Source organism: Rhinatrema bivittatum, chromosome 16 (assembly GCF_901001135.1).
Source record: "Rhinatrema bivittatum chromosome 16, aRhiBiv1.1, whole genome shotgun sequence".
NCBI lineage: Eukaryota > Metazoa > Chordata > Amphibia > Gymnophiona > Rhinatrematidae > Rhinatrema > Rhinatrema bivittatum.
The window spans coordinates 32,941,006-32,958,603 of NC_042630.1; the positions used below are offsets into that span (position 1 = coordinate 32,941,006).

Below are 17,598 nucleotides of genomic sequence, written 5' to 3' on the forward strand. Positions count from 1 at the left end.
GGTATGCATATAATAGCCACATAATCGCATAAGGGACCCCCTCTACCAGTACCCACCGATTTAAATTGAAATGCCAGGGCATCTCCAAATAGACACGTATTTTAGAAAACTGAACTGGAAAGGGTCTGGCCCCATGGCTCCGGCCATAGCACTGTGCATAGAGGTGCAGCAAACTCGAGACCACTGGAGCAGCCTCCCTGCCAGGGCAGTCGCTGGACAGAACAGTGACCAGGGCAAGGTTTGCTTTTGGGCTTGCAGACCCCCTTTTTTTTTTTTTTTTTAAAGGGCAGCTTGGCACCTGGAGGTTGGGGGAGAGGGGGTCTCATCCTGCTTGCCCACCCCTTGGGACAATTCTGGTCCTGCCGATCAGACAGCAGGAACAGAGGAAAATATGCCTCGGGACATGGGAGGCCTACGAGAGTCATTGGAAGCTGGAAGGGGGAACAGTAAGACGTCCTACATGCTCTGACTTTCATGCCTCAAAACACCCCTCCCCAGCACCAACCCATTCTCTTATTTTGGATTTCTTCCAAATATTTATCTCAGCAGAATCTGCCACAAAAAAAAAAAAAAAAAAAAAAGCAAAACTCTGGATAACACAGCTTTCATGCAGATAATAAGGTGGATAGGAAACAAGCTATATGTTGGGCCGAGAGCTCGGCACTTTATCAGTGGTGTGGATACAGTTTTGGTTAAGTTGTCACATGCAAGCGGTCTAAAGAGGGATCTCTTATGTTGATAATGGACAGTCTGGTACATTTTTCTCTTACCACATCCAGCAACCATGTCACCAAGGCAGAGAGCAATCCTCCCAGCCGTTGCCAGCTAAGAATCAGCTGCCTACCAGAGAATAACTTATTGAGCTACAAATATAAAATTAAAAAAAATAATGCAGCAATCACAGTTAGTGGGGGAGGGGAAGGAAGAAGCCATTTAAGGGTGCAAATAGTTTTGCAGTTTTCTGGGCCGGGTACAGGATGGTAGGGACACAGCCGAACTCAGATGTCATTGGCTGTGCCCCCCCCGCGCCCGCTGTTTTCCCGACCAGTGGAAAGAAAAAAAAAAAAAAAAGAGTTCAAACTCTGCAGTCGGATAGGCTGGAGGAGGTTCGGCTTGCCCTAAGCAGACACCATGGTCTCATATCCACCGTCCAGGCCTGCGAGCTCTCCTGCCTGGACCACTACAACTCATTCTACGTTGGGATTCCTGACCTGCTAAGCCAGCATCTGCAGCTCACCCAGAAAGCTTCAGCTCCAACAATGCTAAAAGGCAGATAAATTAAACATAATCGCACCGATCTTTCAAAAAATAAAACAAAGCCGCACTGACTCCCGACAACAGTACTGTGCCAAGCTTAAAATCCCGACCCTGGCTTACAAGCCCCCCCCCCCCCCCAAAAGGCTACCCCACCCTTAAGGGCCACAAACAGATCGGGTTTTCAGATTATCCCAAAAATGAATATGCATAAAATAGATTTGCATACAACGCAGCTGGGCCAGATTTTGCACCACAGCAGGATGTGTAATGCTTTCCCCCTTCTCACTTTTCCCCCCTCCCCTGCCCAGCATCATTTCATCTCCTCCCCCTCCCCCCCTCTTTCTCAGCATCTCTTTCCTCATGCAGGCTGATTCTTCACCCCAGCTCACCTACCCCCCCCCCCCCAAAAAAAAATCTTACCCTGAATAGAGAATGCATGCAAATCTTCTCATGCATATTCATTAGGGGATCCTGAAAACCAGACCCGCTTGAAGAGCAGAGATGAATAGCACTAGTTTAGGACCTCAGAATCCAAAGAGAAACCAAAACTAATCAACTTTTTCCAGTAATGCTGTGGAGCCTCTTAAATTTGACATGGCTTGAGATCTCAGGTAGTCTTAATCTAGCTCTGGCCATCCTCACTGCGCCCCCCCCCCCACCCCCCTACTATCTGCATACATGGAGACGTTTGGACTTCCCTAAGAAAAGCAGGAGCTACAACTCCTTGCATGCAATGGGGGCAAAGCCTGGAGTGGATCAGCCTGATCTGAAGGAAAAAAAATGGAGCCAGCTGGCAAACCCTACTGCCATGATACGAGAAGTTTCATGAACAGGAATATCTAGGACGTCAAAACCGCCTCCCGGTGCCTTCCTGGCATCCAACACCTCCCTCGAGACCTGCAGGCCCAGCCACGCCCTTACCCTTGGGAAGCAGCCCGGCGAGGCTTCCATGGCAACAGCTGTGATGTCATAGCGAGCCGAGCATTACCCCCATGCCCAGTGATTTCAGCCCTAGCTCCTGCTGTGGGGTGGATGTGTGTTTGGGGGGGGGGGGGGGGGAGAATGTATCCGACTGTCACCCACTGCCCACTAACAAGCCTTTCAATTACAGAGATTTTAATAAAATATTCCTCCCCCCAAGTTCCTTTATTAGTCTGTTATTCACTTCCAGGCAGTATCCGTCAACAAGTGGCTTGATCTCCGACGACACCGCAGTTTGGAAATTTTAGGCGCACAAGGCTATGAAGCTGGTAATAAAAAGGAAAGCTGAGTGACGAGAAAGGGGTGGGGGGTCTACACGGAACTCCCCCCTCCCAATATCTAAAAATTGGACATATGATCAACTCCCCCCCTGACTTCTAGAGCTCTGCATCAGCACGAGGGGCATTTGCAATCCGGTAAACACTGCCACAGGGGCATGCGCCTGGATTTGAGGTCCACGAGCACAATTCTATTGCTCAACCCTCTAAAAAAAAATATTATTATAAAACAAACAAAAAAAACACACCCCTGCCAAAGCTGCCCTGGTGTTTGCCGAAACGCCATGCACATGCTCTCTGTCCTGGGCTTTTGCTTACTCTGTGCACTTCGTCGCACGGGGTGTGGTGTTGGCACCACACCCTGGCATGTGTTACCGCTCCAGCAGAAAACCCAGGGAGCTCAGCATAATGCAGCAACTGTTAACGGCGAAGGATCTTTTAAACCCGGCAAGTCTGCCCAGTCACGCCTCTCTTTAAAAAAAAAAAGGCAGATGCCACAAGATTCCTACTGCGAAGAGCTTACATGGGAAGAATGAAGCAAAGGCCTTTCGGCCACTCTCTTGGGAGATTCTCAGTAAACTTAAGCGGCCGAGGTGAGTTTTGAACCTGAGGCGTTACATGTCAAGACAGGCTGGAAAGTTCTCCCCAACCCCAAGAGGAGAAAAAAAAAAAAAAGACCCTGGCCCAAAGCAATTATTAGCATCGTGCGACTTATTTGTACCCACGTTCAAATGCTGCTGCAAGCCATATGGAATATCATTTGGAAAAACGTAATTAAGAATAGCCGGGATAAACCGGCCAAGGAGGACCCGCATGCAGCACATCCCTGATCCCGGCGCTGGCACCAGAGATCTGTGGAACAGGAACTTTCCTCTGCCAGGGCGGTATCATGAAGTCACAACTCCCAGATCTAAAACAAAACCCCAAAACCCCCACACCCATAATGGTACCCGTACTACCTGGTAACAATGCTCTCCATACCAGCTCATTCAGCTTCTAAATACTCTGAGGGGAGTGGGGAGAAAAAAATAAGACATGAATATAAATTCAAATAAAGAGAGAATAAAATTTTAAAATAAACTTCAGGCAGAAGCCAATGTTCATTCTATTAGGGGTTCAGATAAACCGGTTTTATGTTCCACCGAATCCTGTAGAGAGCATGACAGGAGAGCTGGGGGCAGAATGGAGTTTCGGCTCCCGGGTCCAGTCCTATGGCCACTAGCCCACCCCTCCTGCCAACCTCAGGGAGTGAAAGGGACGGGAGCCCCGAGGGCACGGCTGTGATCCCCTCTGTAGGCTTGGGGCCCAGAGGTGCAATGCATTTTTTCCTTTAGTTACGGGTGCAAATTCAGCCCCTTTCTGCGTCCTTCACTTACAAAAACAGGGAAAGCTTTTAAGTGCTTTGGGCCATTAGGGAGAAGGTCAGAGTCACATGAAAACAGAAAGTCGGCGTGAGAGAGGCACGAGGATGCTGGAATTTTTACCCGAAAAGATCAAAACATATCTATCGTCAGGGTGGCACTGAGGGGGGGAGGAGGGGGGCAGTTTAAAGCTTATGGTTTCCCTATTACTTGTAATTAATGTTATCACAGATCCTATCCAGGAGAAAGAACAAGATATTTATCTTCCTCTATAATTTTCCCCCCCCCCATCAACGTTAAAAAAAAAAACCAAAAGCGCAAGAGACTTTATTGGTCACACAGAGTGCCAGGCGCATACCCAGCGCTGTAGCACACGGCGACAGTGGAAGCGAAACGAGCATTCCCGTCACAGTCCGAAGAGGAGAGGTTTCAGTGCACAACCGCCTCCCCTTTCCCAGACTGTAACTCAGGGAGAGGGCACGCTGAAGGTCATTGGAAAGCAGAAATTTTTTTTTTTATTATTTTAAAGCTACAAGCAGAATTTTTAAAACTTTTTTTTTTTTTTAATTTTAAAAGCTACAAGCAGAATTTTTTTTTTTTTTTTTTTTTAAATGAATATATAAATAGGCGCTTGCTCAAGTCGCTCTGGCGTCCCGATTTAGCCCCTGATGTTGGAGGACTGGCATCTGCCTCCCGGTGACAGCAGGGGGGGGGGCGCGCGCACAGGCAGGATCTCCCCCCCTCCCGGGTCCTTACCTGGCCTTCAGCTCCTTGAACTCCTCGCGCACTTTGCTCAGCTCCAGCTGCAGCCGGGCCCGCTCCTTGGCCACGGAGTCCAGCGTCTTGCGGGCGTCGGCCAGCTCCATCTCGTAGGCCGCCTTGATGCCCGTCACCTCGCGGTTCTCCACCTCCTCGGACTCGGTGATGCGCAGGCGCAGGCCGGCGTTCTCCGACTCCAGCGAGCGCACCTTGTCGATGTAGACGGCCAGGCGGTCGTTCAGCTCCTGCAGATCCTCCTTCTCCTGCAGCCGGGTGATGCGGGTGGGCGACAGCGGGGTGGACGCGGGCCCGCTGCGGGTGCTGCGCTTCTGGCCGGGCGTCTCCATGGCTTTGGGCCTCGCTTCTTGCCCCTTTGGACTGCCTTCCTTTTCCCCCCCTCGCCGCTGCCCGTCGACAGGACACCCACACCCCCCCCCGAGATCGCAAGAGGAGGACGCGTGGAAAGGGCTGTGCTGGGTGCGTGTGGCTCGCCCTGGGCTTCCCTGCGCCGCTCCTCGGTTGTTCCTCTTTGCACGGTCAGGCAGTGTGACTCAGGCTCTGCATCCCAGCTCAAATATCCCCTCAGCAAGGGGAGGAGAAGCAGGAGGGGACTTGGCGTCCTGCTTTTCCCTGCCTTAAAGCCACAGAGGCACCCAAAGCGCACACAAATAAATAAATAAATGCCTGATCAAGACACAAAAGACAGCAAGGGGGGGCCCGGGAGGAAACGGGCTTCTTGTGCAGGCTGCGATCCTCTGTATTGGACTGAGAAATAAGGGTGCCCTGAGATGAGCTTTTTTTTTTTTTTTTGGGGGGGGGGGGGACCAGGCGGACCAGATGTGGCAGAACTCAGGCCTGCATGGTGCTGAAATGGGATAGCTGACATCTGTTTACAGATGTGCGTTAATTCTGTTCAACCTAACCCACAGGAAAAATTCCCGGCACGCGGGGGTTTCTGTGGGAGATATATTCCCCCGAGTTTCTGCAGGGCACAAGAGGGAAATGCAGCGGTCAAGTCTGCAAATTCCGACTGCAGGCCATTCTGATTGCAAGGCTGATCCTGGCTGGCTAATAAGAGCAGAGCTCCAAGCCACGGAGTGGGGAAGGAGGGCTGCAAACTGCTCTGCTTTTCAGGGTAACTAACTGCGTCTCCATTTTCATAGCACTGCTGGATGTAGTAAGCATTCAAGTATGCTAAGTCCATGCCCCAAAGAGTTGTTAGTGGATTTGACCCTGACTGCCCTGTAGCCACTCGGTCACTTCCAGCCAGGCTATTTTGACTTAACCTGGCTCTTTTACCTCGCCCAGTTTAACCCAAAGAGGCTGATCTGGTCCTGTTTTTGCTCTCATGGCATGCAAGGAGCTGAAGTTCTGATTCCCCTAAGACTAGGAGAAACTACATTTCTCTCTATGTATTGGGGTAAAATCAGAATTGGCTCAGCCTCTACAAGCTGACATGCAGTCCTCTGGTGACCTTAAGCCAGGGTAGGCATCTCCAGTCCTGGAGTATTCAAAACAAAAAAGTCCTGGAGTACTCCAAACAAAAAAAAAAAGTTTCTCTGCCTTATCTATCCAAGATTATAAATTGCCTTATTTATATGTTTAAAGTTGAGACTAGTTAGTTTGTTTTCTTATTACGTAGATCAAGTGTTCTGATTTGTTCTAAGATTTGTTCCATGTAAACTGCCACCCGGCAGTAGTTATTACTGTTAACTGTGAACCGGAGTGATATGTATTGTATACAGGAACTCCGGTATATAAAAACCATAAATAAATAAATAAACAGGCCTGGTTTTCAGAATATCCACAATGAATATGCATGACAGAGATTTGCATACAAAGAAGGCAGTGCATGCAAATCTATCTCATGGATATTCATTGTGGATATTCTGAAAACCAGACCTGTTTGTGGCATTCCAGGACTGTGAGTAGCCTACCCCCTGCTCCAAACACAACTGGAGCCATTTTCTAAATGAGTTGTCCAGTGACAAAGTTACAGACTTTTTAAAATTTTATTTCAGTTTCTGGACATAGACCTGAGGGCAGTCCTGGCTTTTTAAATGTACAACCCCAGTGCACAGAGGGATCTGCGGTTCCTTCTGCTTCCATTTAAGATCAGCACTACAGGTCACAGAATGCAGTGGGAAATGTCAGAAAGCCAGGACTGAACTGAAGTAACCCTGCAGAGAGCAGGGAACTGGGCAGCTCTACCCCTGCAGCCCCTACTCCCAGGCTACGCTCTCAGTCGATTTGGAGTGAACTTGTACCAGAAAAATCCCCCACCAGTGTTCCCTCAGCCCATCCACCACAAGCGTTAATCTCAGCTGAGGACACCTAAGATTATGAGATTAGAGCTCAATGTTTATTTATATTAAATATTATAGCTTTGTCAGAAAGTGGCGGTGATCTTCTAGGAGTTTAACCCTGTTCCTCCTGCTTTTCACCTCCTGAAATGCATTTTTTTTTATTTGCACTGTATCTGCTCTGCTGGTCTCTGACCCCCCCCCCCCCCACCCCCTTGGTAAGCACTAGGGCGGTGGGTATTGCCAGGGCTCCGGCGCACAGCAAAGCAGCCTGGTGAGGCACCAGAGACATGCCTAGGCAGATGCACACCCTGTTACCAGGATTAACACGAAGATCCGGGATTCCTGCGGTTATTTCAGGCTCTGGGAAGGAGAGAGGAATGTTTTCTTCTCTGCTCTGTTTGGGTGCCAGGGCCCTACTGAAAAGAGGGGGAGGGGGGGAAATCATACGTGGAGAGAAAAGAAAGCCTTGCGTCTGAATCTAGTGCAAGGGGGAGTTAGCTCCCGGGGCAGGGGCTGGCAGGCATATCTAGCCTTCCTGCAACGTGCATCCTAAGGCATTCTGGTCCTCGCAGTCCGAACAAAAGGATCACAGCACGCTCCAGAATCTAATACTCCAAAATACGTTTGACAGGACAATTACTCACATGGGTACAAAGTACCTTCCTCTTTGAGCTTACAGTCAGGCCGATACAGTAAGGAGCGGTAGGAAGAGCTGCGTTAGTGCCGGGCGCACCCGCAGTTGCCGCACGCACAGTCCTGCTCACCTACCGCTCGATCCTGTATGTAAATAGCTTGCAAATGCAAGCCGCGTCCAAGAAGCGTCCGTGAAGCGTTAGGCCTGCGCAACCCATCTTACTGTATAGAGCGCTGTACAGTATCCTGGGTGCGCTGGCCTAACGCTTCACGGACACGCTGGTATCTGTCATTTCAAATGACAGGTACCAGGAAGTGGACGGTTCTCCTACGCTCGGGATTGCCCGTCCTCTCTTCCCTCCTCCCAAAGCAAGGCTGCTTTATGCGCCTTGCTTCGGGAGGAGGGGAGAGAGGACGGGCAATCCCGAGCGTAGGAGAACCGTCCACTTCGTTGCTACTTTTTTTTTCGCTTTTTCGCTTTTTTCCGCTTTCGTTGCTTCGGGAGGAGGGGAGAGGACTGGGGCTGCTCCGGAGACCGGCACCCATGGACGCGGCCAGGGCAGGTGAGCGGGGGCTGGGGGAAAGTTTGCCGCCTACCCTTACCCCTGCCTCTAACGCAGGGGTAAGGGTAGGCGGTAAGTTAGCGGGTTAAACGCGCGGCAAAACCGCAGGTTAAAAAAGCGATAGTCGGGGCGCGCGTTACTGTATGGGAGGGAATAGCTAATCCGATCGTTTACATCTAATATACATGCCGCGGGCGGAAGGGGTTACCCGGTGATTTAAAGAGGCGGTAAGAATGGGTTAAAGGGGATAGTGTATCGCGGGTTGGACCAACACGGCCGAAAAGTGAGTAGAAAGTGGGTTAGGAGCAGGGTAACCGCGGCCGCACTTTACTGTATTGACCTGAGTGTGAGTGGCTATGGAGAGTTAAGTGACCCACTGAAGGACTTGCAATTTGAGGTTGTCTCCCACCTTTTCTGCTCTAGCTGAGGACATCTCCCAGCTGTCAGTCATAGAAGCTGGAGCGCCTGCAGGATATTGGTTCTTCTCCCTAGGGGGGGAAGTGTACCCAACTCACCCTCCCCCCCCCCCCCAATTTATATCTAATAATCTCTCAGAGCATGGCTGCATTTTACATGCTGGCTGACCTCACTTTCTTGGGAGCTTAACACAGCTCCACCACGGGTCTGGGCAGATTGGCTTTGTCTTCCTTGCTTTTGGCCTCTAACTTTCCATGCGATTGAGCAATGTAGGTTCCCATAACGAGTTCAACACCTAAGCCCCCATCCCTTTGATCCCTACTTCTCCACAGTCCGCCCTTTCCCAAGCTTGCTAAAATTGTGTCCTAGTGTTGGCTGTTCCAGCCTCCGGCTCCCTCTCAGCATTCCCTCTAAACTGTCCTCCTTCCAGTTTCATCACATGCCCTGCTGTCTTTGAATGGCTTTCTTTCTTTTTTTTTTTTTGCTTTACAGAAAATTCCAACTTCTAGGGTGGGATTTCCACATTCATGCTCCGTGCAGCCACCTCTGGGATGGTTGGCCTACCAGCACATTTCTGGCAGTCAGCCTGCAGGGGAACTTCCAGACAGGATGAGGGCTAATTACTACCCAGTTACAGTCCAGAAGCTTCAGGCACAAGGTGGTAAAGTGACTTGCCCCCCAGGGATGCTCAAGGAGTGAGGGGCAGAGCTGGGATTGGAATCAAGGTGCAGGTACACCCAGGGTCTCACCGCAGGGTCACACAGAGAATTGGCAACAAACCGGGATTAGAACGAGGGTGCGGGTCAGACAGAGCCGATGGTAGAGGAGCATCTTGAAGTCTCATCTCAGGACTTGTCCAAACTCACTTTCAACCAGGCTTGCTTCGTAATAGTATAAATATGTGGCTCCACTGGCATCTTGTTACAGCCCCCCCTTCCATCACCTCTGAAGGACCTGGTCTGTTACATGGTAACTCAAGAGTTATTAAAGCAACAAGAATTATTTATTTATTTATTTAAAGGCTTTTATATACCGGAGTTCATGCACTAGTGCATACCACTTCGGTTTACACGGAACAAGGAACAGAAAATTACATCAAACAGATTGAACAATTAAACAAATATACAATTACATCCAACAATTGGGTATAAATAACATGGCTAACTTAGTAGGAACTTAGAGTTAGAGGTGAAGGAGAGAAATAGTACCAAGTGGTAATAGAACAATGTTAATAGCTAAATAATAAATATAAATAGTAAATACAAGTTCTTATAATAAATACAGGTGTTTACAGATTACAGTCTTCAAGAAAAGTTTACGTCTACAGAATAGGGTTAAGTAAATAAGAACTGGCGGTTATTTCTATAGGAGTGAAGACTTCAAAAACTAAGGTTACATCTGGATTAAGAGGTATTGGTGTAGCATGTTCAAATATTTAATGATTTGGAATTGTGAGACCAAGGATAAAATTAGGAGTTGTTTGATATGATTATAAAATCATATCAAAGAATTGTGCTGCTTTTGTCAAACACAAATCGGAGTGAAGCTGGGGTCAGCAACGGGGAGACTGGCAGGAAAGTAACCCAGTGTCCCACAGAACCATTCTGAAATCACTGAAAAGAGCGAGGGAGGAAGACACAGGGAGGGAGGAAAGAGGTACACAGGGAGGGTGGGAGGCACATAGGGGGAGGAATGGGAGGTACATAGGAGGAGGGAGAGAGATAGGGGGAGGCATGGAGGTACATAGGAGGAGGGAGAGAGATAGGGGGAGGCATGGAGGTACATAGGAGGAGGGAGAGAGATAGGGGGAGGAACATAGGAGGAGGGAGAGAGATAGGGGGAGGCATGGAGGTACATAGGAGGAGGGAGAGAGATAGGGGGAGGCACATAGGAGGAGGGAGAGAGATAGGGGGGAAGCATGGCGGCACATAGGAGGAGGGAGAGAGATAGAGAGGGGGTGTATAGGTGCCAGCTCTGTGAGTACTCGAGCACTCTCAGTATTGAGCAAATTGCTTCACTGTGTTTTTAGCATCTCCACATCAGTTTGAAAAGTTGTCTCCTCTGAGAAAGAGGGAGAACGGCTCACCGGGAGGAGGGAGTAAGATGTAAGGGAGGGTGGGACACAGGGAGAGAGAGAAAGGGAGAGAGGCCTACAGGAGAAGAGGAAAAGAGAGGGGTCTGCATGGAGGCAGGGGAGGTGGGAGGAAAGGAGCCTCTCACATACAGGATGTTCTGGTCTTCCTCTCCCGATCCATCCACGGGAGTCACAGCCGTCCAGTTTAAGAAAGAAATATCTAAAAACATTTCAGGCTCTCCTTCTTTTATTTAGTCACAGTCGGTTGTTTTGAAACACGTAAGTTTCAGTGTATCCATGGCAGTGAGGAACAAACAAACAAACAAACAAACAGCCCAGTATAAAATTATAAAGCCGGGGGAGCTCAGAATAACGTGAGGAGGAGGTGCTGAGCAGAGCCACCACCTCCCCAAGACCAACCCAGAGAGGCCGAGCTGATCCTGGAGGGAAAGAGGGGCTAGAGCAGGGGCCTCTGGGGTGGAGAAGCCAGGCTGTAACCTGGGCAAGTCACTTCCCCTTCCACAGAGCCCTCTACCTACAGCACCTGTGTGTGTAATCGGATCTGAAGTAGCTAAAAGGCAGAATATACATTTGAATAAATCAGCAAGTTCCAGTTCTGATTTCTCCAACATAAAAGTAGAACGTGCAAAGGCAAAGTAGATAAAAATGTGCGTGTGTACAGTAAATCATGCAAGCCCAGGCCCCCTCCTCCTCCCCCAAGAGCTTCCCTCACATTCATTTGGGCACGGAGCTGGTGCAGGGGCTCGCTTGAGGTCTGGCACTGGCAGGGGAGCTGGTGCAGGGGCTCGCTTGAGGTCTGGCACTGGCAGGGAGCTGGTGCAGGGGCTCGCTTGAGGTCTGGCACTGGCAGGGAGCTGGTGCAGGGGCTCGCTTGAGGTCTGGCACTGGCAGGGAACTGGTGCAGGGACTCGCTTGAGGTCTGGCACTGGCAGGGAGCTGGTGCAGGGGCTCGCTTCAGGTCTGGCACTCACGGAGCTGGTGCAGGGGCTCGCTTCAGGTCTGGCACTGGCAGGGGAGCTGGTGCAGGGGCTCGCTTGAGGTCTGGCACTGGCAGGGGAGCTGGTGGCAGCAGGGGACAGGAACAGAAGGCCATGGCGTCTCTGTGATCTGTGTGATAACTCCTTTTATTTTTTTCTTTCCTAGCTGAGCTGGCACTGTGTCACTGCCCAGCCCACAGAACCACTCCCCCTGACTGTAGCCTTGCCAGTTTTCTCTCTTTTTTTCTTTTTCCCCAAGAGGGAACCGCCCTCTTGTTTGACCAAGGGTGTCACCACTTTTCCTCTGAAGGACTCTGCTGCATTTCTGCAGGATGGGGTGACACACTTCTGTGTGTTCAGCCCTTCAAACCTGTTACCTGTCTCGTAAAAAAAAGAAAAAAGCTTCGTCCAAATATTTGTCCATTTGTGGCCGCTCACTGGGGCCAGGGAGATCTTTCATCAGGCGTCCTGGAATCATTCTGCATGTTAAGGATGCTGTACTGCCTAAACACATTCCTTTTTAGAGAATTAATTGGGTTGTCAAAACCATAACTAACACATTCATTCAGATCCCCCCAAGGCTGAGGTCACAAACATGGTGGGGGTTTTTTATTAGGAAGAAAGTTAAAAAAGAATGGGGAGAGTGTATTGAGGACGTCTGAAGCACTGTGTTTAAGGCTAGAAGATTGGGCTTTCTGCGTGAAACTGTTGGTAGCTTCAGTTTTACTGCTGCACCTTCACACACTCCCGAGCAGTAAAAGTGCTTTCAGAGGGGACTTTTTTTTTTTTTCCACCGGTTTCTCTTGTTTCCTACTGCAAAGCTGATGGGAAGGAAGAGAAGGTCCTGGTGTTGGCCTCAACTCAGAGCTTGCACGACTGAACAATACCAGAAGCCCTGATGGGATCCCGGCATCTGAAGCAAGAGGTCTCCCTGAAGTAAGGTGACTGGGGAGCTCCAGGTCAGAAGAAACAAGCTGAACCAGGCCTGGTTTTACCCCCCCCTCGCATCCATGGACTTCTAGTTCTGATTTCTCTTATAGAAAGAAAAAAAAAAACGTTACCCCTCTGTGAATTTTATGACATGAACTGCAGTGAGACCCTGGTCGGGAAAATGACAGTACATACGCCTGAACTAAATCAGAAGTCCTGGGGGCGGAAGCAGCGAGACTGCCTGTGGTGACCTGACTGTCCTACATCGTCTCCATCTTTTTGACCCTTGACTGGACTTCCTTGTGCCCCCCCCCCCCAGCAGAAGTTTTCGACTGCCTACCTCTGACAGCTCGCACAGCTGTCTGCAATGCCAAGCACCACTTTCCATGGAGGCACGGGTTTTTTTGTTAATTCAAATTTGGATGTATTCAATTTGAAAAGATGGAAACTAAAGAATTCTGCATTCCTGGCCCATAAAGGATTTGCTTTGCAGTGAATCTGGAAGGATCGCGGGGGAAGATGAAATTTGGCTGAGAACGTGCAATGAACTGGTAAACTGAATGTGTCCCACCCAGCATCCTGTCTCCAGCCAGGTGCTCCCAGGAAGAGGAGGTGAAGGAGAAACAGATTGTGTGTGCCTGTGGGGGGGTCCTGTTTCCCGTCACAGCCTCCCACCTTCCGGCAGTCCTGGTTTACGGATGCACTGAGCCTGCTTCTTACAGAGCAATCACAAGCTGTTTGCTATCTTAATAAATGTATCCCATGGTTTTTGGAATCCAGTTGGACTAGAAATACTCCAGGTAGATGGGAGTACGTCACACAGATCTTCTTATTGATTCATTTGTATCGTCTTCCTTGGCTCGAGGGATTGCTCCTGCTCCTCTGGGGCTTCCAGCTTGGTGGGAAGTATTGGGCTACAGCACTCCGAACCCTTCAGTCACAACTGCTTGGGGGATTTTGTTTATATTCCCCCCCCCCTAGCCCAGTCATGGCAGTAATGGACCATCAGAGTGGGAGCAGGGATCCCAGGCCACAGCTCCCTCTGGAGCCCGGTAAATATACCCCCCCCCTAAGTCCCACCATCCCCTCCACAAGTATCCCCAGCTCCTGTTGGCCATAGGAGTGAAAGCCAGGCCTGGGAATCACTCGGGGCTGCCACTTGCTGTGCAAGTGGGGCTGGCCCCAGATTTACCGAGTTCCTTTCAAGCCTCTGGAATTGCCCCCGAACAAGGGCAAGCGGTGAAATCTGGATTCCCTGGGGCAGGACGTCAGGGAGATACGAATACCCCCAGTCCCAGTAATGTGTGTGCTGCCCATCGCCACCCCCAGACGGCTGAATATAAAGGGAGGTTTTCTTTCATTTCATGAGGTAATTAAGCTCCTGAGGTGAAGTTCAGGGCTTAATAAGTGTGGGCAGGCAAAGGCGCAGACTTATTTCAGGAGCTTTGTGTCTGTAAGAGAGTGACACCGGGGCACTGCTACAAAACCCGGAGCGGGACAGAGCGATGCCCTACACACCTGAGCTTAACTACAACATATCCCCAGACATTACAGAATTATAACGGTTCAGTCCAGCTGAAGAAAGCCGGGCGCTCCCGTACCCACGCTTCTGTTCGGCAAGAACACAGGGGGCCTGATGCCTTGGGCAGGAAAGGTCTTCCAGGGCGCTATTCTGGTCCCCATATTTCCGCCTGCCAGCTGCACACGACTCAGTGCAACCTGCACCTCTGGAAGCGAGTCCGGGACCTCACAGAGGGTCTTGCCTCAGCAGCAACAGGAGGCGCTCTCGGCCATTGTCCTGCTGGGTCTAGAGGCCGGCAAGCATGAGGTGTCTTTGAAAGGGCGGGACCGCATAGCCGTGGTGGGCACCGGCGCCCGTAGGATGGTCTGGCTCCAGAGCTTCTGACGCTGACCTCCCCTGCCCAGGTGACAAACCTCTTTGGGGATAAGGTCCGGGATGCGGTAGCGCAACTGAAGGACCTCCGTGACACCCTTCAACGGGCTCTCCGCTAGTGCTTCCGATGCCCCCGTCCTCGGCCAGGAAATCCTCCAGGCCGGGAACAGGGAAACCCTTCTGTAGGCAGAGGACGTGTTGTCCTCCAGCCTCCCGGGCTCACATGCCACGCATCAGCTCCAGGGGCCTCCCCTGCCGGCAGCGAGCGCCTAGGCCCCAAGCCAGCCCCGGCTACGGGCTTTTGACCGGCAGCGAGGGAGCATGAGTCGGTCAAGCGCACCCCTGATGCCGGATCCCCCAGTGGGAGGCAGGCTTATTGGCTTTGCCAGTCACTGGGAGGGCCTCACTTCGGACCGATGGGTCCTTACCATAATCCGTCAGGGGCGGATTGGCCTATCGGGGGATCGGGCATCCCCCCGGGTGGGCCGGTCGCGCTAGTCACGTGGTATCTCCTGGGCCGGCCTGGGCGGCGAATCCCCGGGCCGGTCGTCAACGGGAATCCGCTGATCAGGGGTAGCATCTCAACTTCAGTCAGCTCCCAGGGACCTCTCCCCCATGTCCATCGCGGGGTTCGTCCACCCAGCAGGTCGGACCTCAATCAGAACTCTCCGCCCTTCTCGCAGAAGATGCGGTAGAGCCGGTCCCTCGCCCTCAAGGTATTTCCTAATTCCAAAAAGGAACGGTGGCTTACGCCCCCCCATCCTCGACCTCAGGGCGTTGAACAAGTTTCTCTCAAAGTTCAAGATACCGAGTCCCCTCCTCAAAAGAAGAGGCTGGCTCTGCTCCCTCCATCTCAAGGAAGCTTACGCTCGCATAGCCATATTCCCCGGCCACAAAAAAAGACCTCCTCTTCCATGGTGGGGAAGGCTCACTATCAGTGCAAGATGCTGCCTTTCGGTTTGGCCTCAGCCCCTCGCGTATTCATCAAATGTCCCGGCAGTAGTGGCTGCGTATCTCGGGCGTCGCGCGGTGCACATCTTCCCGTACCTAGACGGCCGGTTAGTCAGGAGCGATTCCCGTGCAGGAGCGCCGAGCGCTTTAAGTCCTGACAGTGCGGACTCTGCAAGCCTTGGGGGTTCGTGATCAACTACCCAAAGTCTCACCTCTGCCCGTCTCCTCAGCCGGACTTTACAGGCGCCAGACTAGACATGGTGCAGGCAAAAGCCTTTTTGCCCCGCGATCGGGCTCTTTCATCTGCAGCAGCTGGCAGGTGACTGCCCACCTTCTGGCTCCATCTGTTGGGCCACATGGTGGCTTCCGTCCATGTTACCCCTCTCGCCCGTTTGCGCCTGCGGAGGGCTCAATGGACCTCAATGCATTGCAGTTACGGCGTCTCTGTCCTGGTGGGAAAACCTCTCCAATCTGGAGCGGGGGATTCCCTTCCGAACTGCTCCGCCCCAAGTGATCCTCACAACCGACGCCTCTCCTCAGGGCTGGGGAGCCCATGTGGACGGCGTCCACACACAGGGGTCTCCGGACCGCTCGCAAAGCCCACTGTCAAATAAACTTTCTGGAGCTTCAGGCGACCCGTTACGCCCTATGGGCATTCAGAGCCCGGTTGTCGCACAAGGAAGTCCTGATCCAGACGCACAACCAAGTAGCAATGTGGTGTGTCAAGAAACAGGGAGACCCGGGCTCGTTCCTCCTCTGTCGTGAGGCGGTGCAGGTGAGGACCTGGGCCCTGTCGCAGGGGATGTTGTTGCGTGCGATGTACCTGCTTGGGACTCTGAACGTGCCGAGTCGCTCCTTCCAGCCACACGAATGGTCCCTCAATCCGGAGGTAGCGACCAATCTGTTTCATCGGTGGCATAATCCAGATGTGGACCTCTTCCCTTCCCAATCACAAGGTGAGCAGGTTCTGCTCCCTGTCGTTGGGGGGGGTGGGGGGGGGGCAGACATCTGTCCTTCTCCCTGCACTGGGGGAGAGGGGTCTGCTGTATGCATACCCTCCCTCTCCCAGTCCCCTTGAAGACCCTGCTGAAAGCTTCAACAGGACAGAGGGGCCATGATCCTCGTGGGTCCTTTTTATCCCCGACAGGCCTGGTTCCCTCTCCTGCGGGACCTGTCAATCAGGCTGGGGACCGGGCCCGATCTGATCACGCAGAGCCAGGGCATCTGCGCCTTCCGAACCTCCGGGCATTGGCCCTAACGGCTTGGATGTTCAGCACTTAGGTCCTTCAGCCCTTGGCCCTCTTGGACAGTGTCTCCCAGGTGCCGGGGGCTTCCAGGAAACCCTCCACCAGGAAGTCCTACGGTTTGAAGTGGAGACGATTCTCCGTCTGGTGTGCAGGGCATGGCTTGGATGCATCCACACGGCCCCCCCTTCCCCCAGCTGCTGGACTGCTTGTGGCACCTTTCCGAGTCTGGGCTTCAAACCAGCTCAGTCAGGGTCCGTCTCAGCGCTGCGAGTGCGTCCCCTCGAGGTGTCGCTGCCACACCCGTAGCGGTGCAGCCTTTGGTGGGTTGCTTTATGAGGGGGGCCTGCTCCAGTTGAAGCCCCCTCTTTGGCCAGGGATAAGGCACACAGGGCAGCAGCCGGGAGAGCTCCTCCATTAGAGGCTCTGGGAGGGAGCACGGGCAGCCGAGGGGGTGCTACTTCTGGCCAGAGGCTGCAGGAAGGAGCGCAGGCAGCCAGGAGAGATGTCCCTGCGTCCCAGTGAAGAACCCGGGAATGAGGTGCCCGAGATGAACTGGTGCAGACGTTCTGCGAATAGACCCAGAGACCATCGACTTGGAAGGGGGAATAATGGACCAAGTTAAACGTCCTTAACACCAGGCAGCCCGGCTCTGTACGGGGGGGGGGGGGGGGGGGGCGGGGGCTCTGATGCCCTCAGCCTTCTCACTGAGGGCTGCTAAGGACTCCTTAAGGCAGGTCCCTGCTTTTCCCAGCGCTGGGCCAGAGACGAGCAAAACGCCCAAGAAAAAAAAAACGCTTCCGCTCTTTTTGCTTGGCTTTGCCGAACTTTTCAAATCCGCCAGCTTCCGGCGGCTTTTAAATTCCGTCTTCTCTGCTTTACGTATCCCGAGCACTCCCGCAACCAACGGTCCGATTCTCCGGCGGCCGGGTCCCTGCCAAACAGGCAGAAA

The 17,598-nt window shown here is 52.1% G+C and overlaps 1 protein-coding gene across 1 annotated transcript in view; it reads right to left on the bottom strand.

The window, feature by feature from the left end:
* Positions 1–5,180, bottom strand: part of LMNA (lamin A/C) — a 63,812-nt gene extending 58,632 nt beyond the window's left edge. The window contains exon 1 of the mRNA XM_029580180.1: positions 4,634–5,180. Within this exon, the coding sequence (XP_029436040.1) occupies positions 4,634–4,983 (350 nt within the window). The 5' untranslated portion in view covers positions 4,984–5,180. The remainder of the gene's footprint in view (positions 1–4,633) is intronic.
* Positions 5,181–17,598: the final 12,418 nt, after the last annotated feature.